We start from the raw sequence: 12599 nt of genomic DNA, 5'->3' as shown, positions 1-12599 counted from the left end.
TAGAATGACATATCATATGTCAACTTTTGACATTCTCGCATATGGTATAATTGTAATTGTAACACGCGGTTCATAACGACAATTTGACTCGAAATACCAAGTGTGTGGTATCAATATATTCATAACAAAATGCTTTTTCCAATTATGCTAATGAGTCACCCTTGTTCTATTTGAAAAAATTGACATATGTATGATTAAAAATACGATTTGTACATCTTTTAACCGGCCTAGACAAGACACGAAACCTATTAGACGATCAAAACTATTTTTCCAAGGCCCCTTCCTTGTAAAAAGTACTCCCCGACCGAGAATATCGTCGTGAAGAAATGGCTGCCGTTTCGTGAAGCATTCCCTGTTGGCGAATAGCAGGTCTTCGTAAAGAAGGATTAAGGCTTCCGAAACACCTTTGGCCAGAGACGTGGTTGGATTTTGTTGATTTGTATGGGTCGCCGACCAATTTCCGCAATGGGATTAAAATAGCCAAATGTTCCGACCGATATTCCGATTCCACGTGCCCAAGAAGTCCCCGAACAGTTCCAAGGTATGCTATAATTCTTCTGCCTATTCTAAGTCAATGCTCAACTGATTTTTGTTCATATTGTTGTCTGGTTTTCGACTTTTCCACGCCCACGTGGTGTAGAAAGATTAGTTGAGTGTTATCTTTCTTAAATCTTATTTGGTTGTTCGTAATTGTAGAGCAAGAAGACCGATCCAGACCGTAGCACAAGAACAGTCCAGAATTCCATCCGTTCCTGTTGCCCGTGTGTAGAGTTACCCGATGGACATCATAAACTCTCGTTGAGGTAAAGTTCAGATTTGATTAGTCCTTCTTTATTACCTTTATTAACTCCTACACGTTGTGCTAGTCCTTGTTCTATAATTGAGGCTCTTTTCTAAGACAACCAATATTATTTAGGGTTTTTTATGTTCACCTTTTGAAGTCCTACACCTGGCCGGCATCCGGACGTCTGCTGAAATCCGTGGGCTCCAGTGACAGTACACCGAGCTGCTGTGCACCGCCATAGCCACCCTGTAACTATACACCGTAGCTCAGCCGGAGGCACTTCCGAGTTGTTTCAAGATTGTACATCGATTAGAGTGTTTAGATTTAGATTTGCTTTATGTAAACCACCCTGTTTGTATCTAGTATTAAGTTAGATAAGGGGGTTTGACGTCATAGGTTTAGTACTTATTAATTTAAATTTCATTTAACTTTACATTTCATTTAACTTCAATTTCATTTCTTTAAATATAAACTTTTTGATATTTTAATAAATTGCTTAAATATTTTTATTAGTATTATTTACAGTCTAGTTTCATAGTTAAGTTAGAGTCACTTAAGTTCAAATAATTACAGTATATTTGAAGTTCATGGTAGTTAGAATTTAGAATTTAGAATGAGTGGGAGGGGGGTTAATCACTTCGACCTTACAGATCCATTGTGTCCCCCTTTCTTGAATCATAACTCATCATACAGTCCCAGGGCTTTGACAAAAGCCAGTATCTGGGACGGTTTTATAGAGGGTAGTTCTCCATCTCCAATATCAGTCGTACCAAAATTCATGGCACGAATGGTTGTCGTCTCGGCGCACTCAGTGATGAGGTGTACTGGTGTTTCACCATCTTCCCCACAGAATCTGCATTCGCCGTTTCTTCTTAGTTTCAATCTACTGAGGTGTTCATTGATGAGACAGTGTCCTGTTAAAAACCCCGTGACAATCCGAAGATTGTTCTTACTCGACCCAGGAAGATCTGTGATTTTCTTGATCATAAGCCCTCAGAAACTTCTTCGAGTGTCCTAGACCATTGCAAGATTTCCATTCCAGGTTGCGGATGGAATCTTCCAAGTTCTTGAGTTCCGCCTTGAGTTGGTTACCACTTGGAAAGCAGAACGGTTCTGGTCCAGTTAGTGGTCCAGTTAGTAGATTATTTGCTTTTTCATTGCCTTCTATCCCTTGGTGAGCAGGCACCCAGAGTAGGAGGACTTTGTTTTCTTTGCCTAATTTATTCAGCTTCTCTATGCATTCTTTGACCAATTTCGAATTGATTGATACTGAGTTGATCGCTTTTAACGCTGCTTGACTATCAGACAAGACGGCCATTTCTTGTTTCCGATAGTTCATATCTAAGATAAGTTGTACGCATCTTTCGATAGCGTAGATTTCTGCCTGTAGGATATTAGGGTAAGTGCCCATTGGTTCGGAGTATTTAGCTCTTGGCCCAAACACTCCGATCCATGTTCCCGTATTGGTTTTGGAAGCATCAGTATACCAAGTTATGGTATGGTCTTTTAACTGCTGGGCAAGCGTTTCGCTCTTCCAATCCTTTTTATTGCTCAATACTACATTGAGATGTTTCTCAAAGTTGTACGTTCTTGGCATGTCGTCCACTGGGAGTTGCAGGAGTGGTATTTCCTTTTTGAGGGTGTTCCAAGCCCCTGATCTGACAATTCTCCCAGTACTAATTACGTTAGTGACCATTCTAATCATTGTTGCATTGGCATATCTACCAATGACAATGTGCAGTGGTGTTAGATCTAGAATGACCTCTACTGCTGCTGTTGGACAGGTTCTCATGGCTCCTGTGATGCAAACGCATGCTAGTCTCTGGACTTTGCATAGGTTTAGCCTTGCCGTCCGTTGCTCTAGTTTTGTGTACCAGGCAACTGTTCCATAAGTAATCATGGGTCTTACTATCATGGTATACATCCAGCGCAAAATGTTAGGGGAGCAGCCCCATCTATTTCCGGCCAGTCTTCTGCATATCATGAGAGCCTTTATGGCTTTGCTGGTAGTGTTCTTATGCCTGTTCCACAGGTGTACGTATGCCTGTTCCACAGGAGTTTACTGTCCAGGGTTATTCCCAGGTATTTAACTTCTTGTGTTGGCAGTATTTCCTTTCCATCTAGTTGGATTCTTTTCAAGTTTTTCAGACTTCGCCTTCTGGTGAATGGCACTATCGCGGTTTTGTTTCATGGTAGTTACACTCAACAGTTCGAGGTTAGTGTTGAAGTCTACTTAATAGTAACATCTTTTATGCCGAGTTCATAGAGTATAATCTCGTGGCGCCCTTTTATTAATATCTTTGAACCCCGACCACCCGGCTGTTAAAATTAAAAAGCTATTGGCCTCTATGCAACTCACCCTAATTAAGTAAACTTTATGTTTTATTGAACTTCAAATTAGAAAGGGCGTGGCAAATTTTTTACAATAACCCCAATACTTTTATGTAATTCTTGATCTTTTGTAGAAATTTAAAAAAGCAATTGAGTATAATATTTCAATTCTGCCAATTTTTATTGTTAATGTAAATGAAAATTTTAAAGAAAAAAAAATAAATTGATATCCTTAAAAAATATTTATTAAATTAGAGTTGCTTAACTATTTGTATTTAGTGCAGCCATCTTTAGTATAATTGTCCTTGAATGTTTACAGTCAGTTCTCTAATCTGAAAATCAAAATGTCATATTTTTATTTAACTTTTAAGTAGATACTAAGTGAGAATAATAAAACTAAATATATTTTGTTTATTATAATTTTTAGTATTCTGCTACTAGTGAAAGGTGTTTAATATATTGTAGAAAAATATAGAAAATGTTTTACATTATGTAGTATCAAGTCAACTTTTGATCACTTACATTAACGTGTTCCGGTGTGGATAAAACATAGACAATAGTATCAGCAACATCATCGGCAGATAACAAAGGTACATTTTCAAACCTTTTGACACCTTCAGCACCAAGATTTACCTCTGCAAATTCGGTACTTACACCTCCAGGACTTACACTCTAAAAATCATGAAAATTATCAAAAAGAAATTTTGAAATACCATAAATAATTTGAATTATACAACTCAAATCCAATGACTAAAAAATGGTGCTCAACCAAAAAATACCAAGAAAGTTAGGGTGAATATTGAAAGATACTATGGTATGCGAACAACAGCTAGCTAGAGAGCAGTTCGATATTTATTGGGACTGAACAGTAGAACTCACTGCCTGAATTTCTTTGAAAATTTCAAAATACTGACTCTTCCTTCTTTATTCATTTTTGAATCCGTTTGCTTAATCCGCAAGCACATATCTGCTATTCCCGAAAGGCCATCTCATATCTATCCACTTAGGAATGCGGAGCACGATCTTTATCTGCCAACCCCGAGCTTAGAACTAGTTAAAGGTTCAGTACTGTACAATGCTAAAAAAATGTACAATCATCTGCCTTTGAATATCAAATCGCTTTCATTCTTTCCCGCATTTCGCAAAGCTCTAAAATCATACCTACAGGCTTTTAAAGCCTGTCTCCAAATCAGATATTTTGATGTGGTAGTTTCGCTACTACATAATAGAGGGCAATAAATTTAAAAAAAAAACAGTTTTCTACAAACAAAATTTAAAAGAATTTTGTGCAGTGTTGCCATTGTGTAATTCATATCGTAATACTTCCTGATAAAGCGTACCTTCAAATTTGCTACATCATTTAAACATATTAAAATAGATCAGAGCTGATTTTTTCAGTTTGCCATGTTAGTTGGAATTAAATCATATGAGCTAAATTACAATCACTTCCTGACGTTTGATTGTATAATTGAATCCTGAATTTTCATTGTAATTCGGCGACAATATAATAAGTATTGCTCTACTATTATGAGAACACTTCCTGACGTTCGATTGTGTTCATACCAAGTTCATATCGTATAATCGGGAAAAAACGGCGTTAGCGATGGCTATGAAATGAATATCGCTGCCATTTTATATGTAAATTTACATGGGAAATGTCATCGATCGTCCTTTTTCAGCCAACTGGACGCCGTTTTTTTCGGTATAATACGGTATTTGATATATACTATTTTTCATGACATTACAATATTATGGTACCATGAAGCATATATCAAGTGATACCATAATATAGTACCATATTACGATACATGGCGTTCGATTGGGTTTAAACTTGGTATACTATATCTTCAGTGACATTGTAATATCATGGTACCATGGAGCATATAAAGTGGTACCTTCTATAGTACCATATTTGATGACATAGCAATATTAGGTACATAGCGGCAATAGGGCTTAAACTTGGTATATGTATATAGGTACTATAGGTACTATAATATAGTACCATATTATGTACATGGCGTTCGATTGGGCTTAAATTTGGGATACTACGTATCTTCGGTGATATTGTAATATTATGGTACCATGGAGCATAATAAGAGGTACCATAATATAGTACCATATTACGATATCATTTCCTGGCGTTCGATTGGGCTTAAACTTGGTATACTACGTATCTTCGGTTACATTGTAATATGATGGTACTATGATGCATATAAAGTGGTACCTTAATGTAGTACCATATTTCAATACCATTTCCTGGCGTTCGATTGAGCTCATATTTGACATATACTTGCGTATTTTTGATGACATTGCATTATTATGGTACCATGAAGCATATCAACTGGTACCATAATATAGTACTATATTACGTACATGGCGTTCGATTGGGCTTAAACTTGGGATACTACGTATTTTCGGCGACATTGTAATATGATGGTCCTTTGATGCATATAAAGTGGTACCTTAATATAGTACCATATTACGATACCATTTCCTGGCATTCGATTGGGCTCAAACTTGGTATACTACGTATCTTCGGTTACATTGTAATATGATTGTACTATGATGTATATAAAGTGGTACCTTAATATAGTACCATATTACGATACCATTTCATGGCGTTCGATTGTTCTTAAATTTGGTATACTACGGATCTTCGATGACATTGCAATATTATGGTACCTTAAAGCATATCGAGTGGTACCATAATATAGTACACTATTATGATATCATTTCCTGGAGTTCAATTGGGCCCAAATTTGGTATACTTGCGTTTCTTTATAAAGATCTGTTTAATTAATAATTTTAATATATTTTAGGAATTTTAATTTATTGTTCGATGTCGTCATGTCGTGACAGCAACTTTTATGCCGAACTAATATATTATTAATTGTACCTGTGTCACTTTTTAAAATCTACCTAGGTCTATATAAATAACGTGACAAACGGAAGAAATTTGTTATTATAGTATTTTTTAGTCAGTTAACATTTTTTGTACTGCATTTTAATAAATTATTTCCATTATTATTAAACTTAAATTTCATTACTAACGTTCCAGCATTAATAAATATCACTATCAATTGCCCTGTATATTATTAATTTTAATGGTAATTAAAGGTATTTTCTTAGTTAACATTATAAGGTAGTGTATATTAAAAATGTATATGTTTTGTAATAATATACTTAAAACTATTTTAATAGCCAAAAGAATAATTAATATAAGTGTATCTGATAAGAAAAGAAGAATAGAAATAAACACATACTGCATTATACACAATAAAAAGAATGGGATGCCAATTCAAGTCTTTTTGAATCTGGCAACTGTGCATATTTAGACGAGCTACAAGGCCGTCGACGAGCCGTCGATCCAAAACCGAAAGTTCAAAATTTCTAATTATATTCTGATTATGATATTGTCGCGCCATCTAGCATTCTATTTGTGCAATTTTAGCTCTTTCATTTCGAGTATTTTTCTGTTGCGTAGCTAGATATTCTGTGCTCTAAGTATGAAAAATGGTGCACCGAAAAAAAGTACACAACTATGGAAATGAAAAGGTACTCATAACATATTTTTCCAGTTTAGTGCAAAATCAATGTTTTACAAAATATTTTTTTCTCTTTGGTAGTCATCGAGGTAGTCATCTAAACAAGTGCGGTAATGAAAATGCGTGAGTTAAGAAGCTCTTAACTCACTGACGTAGATAAACTTCTTTTCTACATATAACCTTAATAATACCTATTTGTTCATATGGAACAGAACTCTGGGGATGCGCTAGTAGATCAAATATAGCCTTAATACAAAGAAGTCAATCTAACTAATCTAATTAATTTAGGTTATGTCGAATTGTACAGGGTGGATCAAATTCGACGCTTTTAAATGGAAACACCCTTTTCTGTAGGCGATAGACAAAAACTAATAACGGTGCCTGGAGCTCAATTTTTATCAGAAACAAGATGGTGAAAACCGCATAGAATTTAATGGTTTAAGTATAATTTTTTTAAAATTAATAATTCAAGAATTGTCAACAGAAAATTTGATTTTTTATATGGAACACCCCGTATATTTTTACTTTATTGAAAAGAATTTAAAATTACCTTTCAAAAAATATAACACACTTGATATTTTGCTCGATTCTTCTTCGAGATATAGAGTATATAAAAATTCGCCGGCTTTAAATAAGTAGGCTTTAAACGGCACCGGCTGTAATGCAAAAATATTCTAGCTGTGGGCATCAATTAAAACGAAAATAATATTTGCTATGAGAGATGCAGAATTTTATAACAATTTAAAATATACTTAACCAACATCAACACATTTAAACTATATTTAATAACAATAAAAATAAGTAGGAAACCAAAACATGAGATTTTGCTACAGGTGTTTGACATATCGACCGTCTTCTGTTATGGACAGACGGGAGTGAAAAAAACTCAGAGGGAGTGAAAGATACCCTCTCATAACTGCTAAGTATTTTTAATTCTTGTCTAGATTATACGGGAGAATAAGGAACCTTTATTCTTCCGCAAATATATCCATAGGATTAGATCCTTGGGTAAGTCAGGCCAACGGCCAACGGCTCAGCCTTGGTCAACGGCTCGTCTTGGTTAGCTATTCAATTATTCTTGAAATTGGCTGCAAAAATTTGCTGATAACTTCAGCGTTCAGAGGCGGTGCGTCGTCTTGCTGGACAAATATGTTTTCGAGTTCCATTAAAGGCATATCATCAATAAGGGGTCCAAAGCCTACTAGTTAAAAGTGTACGAGCTTTCAAAAATTCTGTATTTCGAAGGGGATTATAACAAAATATCAAGTGTGCTATATTTTTGGAAAGGTAATTTTAAATTCTCTTCAGTTAATTAAAAATATATGGGGTGTCCCAAATAAAAAATCAATTTTTCTGTTGATAACTCTTAAATTATTAATTTTAAAAAAATTATACTTAAACCGTTAAATTCTACGTAAAAAGGTGCTTTGGATATGTCTTCATAGAAATACAAAATTTTCCATAGCAAAAAAGTTACAGCGATTTGTTAAAAATGCACATTTTTGAAAAACACTCCGTAACTCCGAAACGGTAACAGATATTGATGTGCGGTTTTCACCATAATGTTTTTGATGAAAATTGAGCTCCAGACACCGATATTAGTTTTCGTCTATCTCCTATAGAAAAGGGTGTTTCCATTTCCAGAAAATTTGTGTCGAAAAATTATATACTACAAATACTAAGAAAATCGTTAACAGCACAAATTAAAAACCAAAAAACTGACCGTGATTTTTATGGGTAGATTGTTTCTGTTGATTTCTCTTCTGAGACATTCAGTCAATGCGGTGACGGCATGTTTGGATCCTGGATACACGGATAAGTATGGAAATTCACCTATTTCGTGACCCAGCACACTGTTCACGTGCACTATATGTCCTTTGGTGTTATTTGCTTTCATATTGGCTATTGCTTCTCTTGTGCATATGCTTAAGCCTATGACGTTTGTGTCTGCAAAAGAATAACAATAAAATAAGAATTTTTACTTGAATAAACAAATCACAGAAAATTACAGTAAAAAATAGATATTTACTTCTTCCTGAATTATTATACCGGGTGCGTCTCAAAAGTTATAAACCTCACCATTAAAACTTTTTTATTTTTTCAGATAAAAATACGACATTTGGTATGTTAGTGTATGACATAAATTAGAATTTATTGATGTATTCAATTGTTTTTGGTCACTTCCTGTTTCATCGGAAATGCCTACAACTTTTGATTTTTAAATGGCACCCTCGGTATTTTTTCACTTTATTCGATAGAAAATGACATTTTGAATAGAATGACATATCGTATGTCAACTTTTGACAGTTTCGCTTAATAAAAAATTGTATGCTAAATGCTAAATAAAAAATGTAATTTAAAATTCAATCTAGAGCGCCATGGTTATGTTAAAAACACTAATCCTTAATCAAGGAGCCTTGGAAAAATAGATTTGATCGTCTAATGTTTTTAGTGTCTTGTCATGGCCAGTGGCCAGTTAGAAAATTTTTAATCATATTTCAATTTTTTCAAATGGGATGAGGGTGGCTCATTAACATATTTGGAAAAAGTATTTTTTTACCAATAATTTGTTACCACACACTTGGTATTTCGAGTCGAATTTTCGTTACGAACCGCAAGTTATAATTTCAAATAAACCATATGCGAAAATGTCAAAAGTTGACGTATGATATGTTATTCTATTCAGAGTGTTATTCTATATCGAATAAAGTAAAAAAATACCGAGGGTGCCATTTAAAAATCAAAAGTTATAGTCATTTCCGGTGAAACAGGAAGTGACCGAAAACAATTGAATACCTCAATCAATCCTAATTTATGCCATACACTAACATACCAAATCTCGTTATTTTAACTGAAAATTTAAAAAAAGTTATAGGGGTGAGCCACTTTTGAGACACACCCGGTATTATATCGTCTTGGTTAAGCCAAACATAAATATGTCGTTTATTATTGGACAATTATCATAATGTCAGTCATTACTTTGTGTAATATCGTGTTGTTGTTGAATCTTTGTCAGTATTTCTGTTTTTTTTTGCATCTTTTCAGAGTCTTTTTTAAAAATTGTACTTTTAAGCAAAAACAGTTCTTTTGAGAACTAAATTTTCAAGTTTTTGTATTGCATTTCTTGAAATTGTGTGTTGAAAATATGCCGAAGAATTTAAACAGTCGAAGCAAAGGGCTTGTAGCTTCCCTGATAAACTATTTTGAACGAGAACGGGAAAATAAATGTCCTTTATTATCCTTGACTGCAGTCAGAAAAGTAAGTTTAATTGATAATAACATTATATCACTTTCAAAGTTATTTGTACCTTAGTTTTATTAAATTTTGTGATTATTAGTTTTCCCAATTTTCCCCATCACAATCTGGCAGCGCCGTCGCCATCGCTTGTCACTCAAAGTTGATGACGTGCATCGGAATTTTTTTTGCGGTTACCTTACTTTATAGTATGAGAGCTAGCAACGTCGGAAAAACAAGTATTTTAAGACGTCTGGCTCTTTGATATGTCTTTTACTATGCTCTCTAGAACAGCATGCGGTCCGTCTGGCTGCCGGTAAACGTTGCGTCCCCTACAGCGCATTGAAAGAATCCTATATTTTTATTAGTCCTTTAAATTCTAGTATTGAATATAATTCGAACATGTCTCGATAACGCAGTGCGTAGAGTTTCCCACCACGAACCGATGATTCAGAGTTCGAATCCGGGTCAGGGCAAAGACTTTTTTATTTTATTTTCGTTTAAAGTATTAAATATTTTTTTTTTTTTGGATCACCAGATTTTTTTAATTCTTTAATATCAGAATATAATAATAAGAATCGACATGTTCGATTTATATTCAATACTAGAATTTACAGGACTAAATTAATAAAAAATATATGTTCTTCTTCCGATGCGCAGTAGTGAACGCAACGGGTATCGGCAGCCAGACGGGCCGCATGCTGTTCCAGAGAGCATAGTAAAAGATATATCAAAGAGTCAAACGTCTTAAAATACTTTCTCGAAAACGTTGCTAGCTCTTGCACTATTAGCTTTACCTATTATCTGTCTCCATCTCTTGATATCTCCATCTATAAGCGCAGTGGCGGGTGCTACTCCGGCATTATTTACCAATATGTGAATTGGGCCTAAAGTTTCAATTATTTTTTTAAACGTATCCAAAATTTCCTTGTCTTTGGTCAAGTCGCATTTGAAAGGGTGTAGAGATCCATTTCCGTTCTTAAGTTGGTTTGCGTGTTCTTGTACTCTTTCCACTCTTCTAGAAATACCTGCAACCTATTAATAAGATATCATCACTAACGAGACTCAAATTTTCACACCCTTACTTGTTCAATCCCAATAACAATGCTTTAATGGTTGCATCTAGTTACGTCTCAATGGCAACTTTGAAAAAATTTTTCCGGAGAATTTTTTCGAGGTCGCCACGAAACTTTAGTGGAAAATTTTTGACAGTTGAAAAGATAAACATAAGATCTACAATCATAATGGATGGTATGAACTACAATGTGCCCATATGTATATTGAAATATTACCCATCTGAGTTTTAGCATTTGCATTTGTAACTAAGGTTCCGGTAATATTTTTATTTTAAGGAAAATGTAGATGTTATACCTACATATGAATTTCTTCGAAATTCCATGTTCTAAAAAATATAGTTCCGCCGCCTTTATTTAACTAAGCTGGCTGATTTTTCTATTATAACGAAATTATGATGGATATTCACTTGATTTTGATTTTCAGGTGTTATCTGGTTTTATATTTTCAATTCTTCTTTATGACTTGTTGGTTTACTTTTCCAAATCGCTACATTTCGCTATACACTTCTTACTCTACGAACAGACGTTTTAAAACTAGTTATAGCTTAATGACAGAATCGCAAACAAAAATGACGAAAACCACATAAATCATGTCAAAAAAACAAGTACGCTTGGCCAACTTAACAAATTGAAATTAATTAAAAAAAAAAAAAAAAAAATCTAATATTTTTTTTTCAAAATTAGGTGTGAAATTTTCTTACCGAGATACCACGCAAGCTCAAATTATTCCTGGAAATTTTCTTTCCGGCACGAATATTTTAGGAAAAATTTATCCACGCGTCTTCGGACTCGCAGATAATTTTCAAAATATTTTTTTTTTTTATACAAAAATTTTCCTAAATATTTTTTTTTTTTTTTTAAATTACTGAGTTATAGATAATTTTTAATTTAAATTTTTTTTTTTTTTTTTTTAGTTTTCTTATTTTTTCTCTCAAAAAAAAAAAAAAAAAAAAAAAAAAAAAAATTTCAATTTTTTTTCTTGTTTTTTTTTTTTTTTTTTATTAAAGAATTTTGACTAGCAATAATTCATAAATTATGAGATATACAGGGTGGTCAGAAGTGTATTCCGGAAACTTCGGCAACATATTCTGCAGATAAAAATAAATAAAAAAGGTCGTATAAACGTATGTTCTAAAATGCTTAGTTCCGGAGATACAGGGTGTAGAAGTTTCATTTTTATTTTGATTTGTCCAAATCATTTCTAACAATTCTCCAGAGCTATGCACACCAACTATTTTCTATTGAATAACATTGTCGTCTCTGGGAGTTCTTTGATTACGAGAAATTTGATTTTGAGCTGTCAACTCATCTCTTTATTTTAGGGGATGCCGGGCTGCATCCTACATCATGTGGTTACACTGTCCAAGCAGACATTTGGACGTCGGGATAACGTTGTGTCACGCGACAAACGTCGGGGCGCAACGTCGGCACAACTTCGTGCCAACCCTAGTCTCCACTAGTTTGGAGAATAATTTTTGGTCGAGAACGAACGTTGAGATACCCGAGCTCGTCTGGCTAGAAAAGCCCTAAAATCTAGTTACCAAAACTGCTGAGAATTCTATAATGTCTTTAAAATCCCGTAATTTCACAGATTACAAAATACTATTGTGGCGTCTAAGTCGCGGTGC

At 34.1% G+C, this 12599-nt stretch overlaps 1 protein-coding gene across 1 annotated transcript in view; it reads right to left on the bottom strand.

Moving 5' to 3' along the window:
• Nucleotides 1–3344: 3344 nt before the first annotated feature.
• LOC115883389 (farnesol dehydrogenase-like) overlaps nucleotides 3345–12599 on the bottom strand; it is a 55853-nt gene continuing 46598 nt past the window's right edge. The window contains exons 6-9 of the mRNA XM_030901757.1: nucleotides 10693–10930; nucleotides 8384–8607; nucleotides 3638–3787; nucleotides 3345–3447 (exon numbers count right to left, since the gene is read on the bottom strand). Coding sequence (XP_030757617.1) covers nucleotides 3406–3447; nucleotides 3638–3787; nucleotides 8384–8607; nucleotides 10693–10930 — 654 coding nt within the window. The 3' untranslated portion in view covers nucleotides 3345–3405. The remainder of the gene's footprint in view (nucleotides 3448–3637; nucleotides 3788–8383; nucleotides 8608–10692; nucleotides 10931–12599) is intronic.

This window comes from Sitophilus oryzae, unplaced genomic scaffold (genome assembly GCF_002938485.1).
Source record: "Sitophilus oryzae breed Bouriz unplaced genomic scaffold, Soryzae_2.0 scaffold_1898_pilon_pilon, whole genome shotgun sequence".
Lineage (NCBI taxonomy): Eukaryota > Metazoa > Arthropoda > Insecta > Coleoptera > Curculionidae > Sitophilus > Sitophilus oryzae.
The sequence above is the reverse complement of the archived record's forward strand: the minus strand, read 5'-3'. Positions and strand labels throughout refer to the sequence as shown.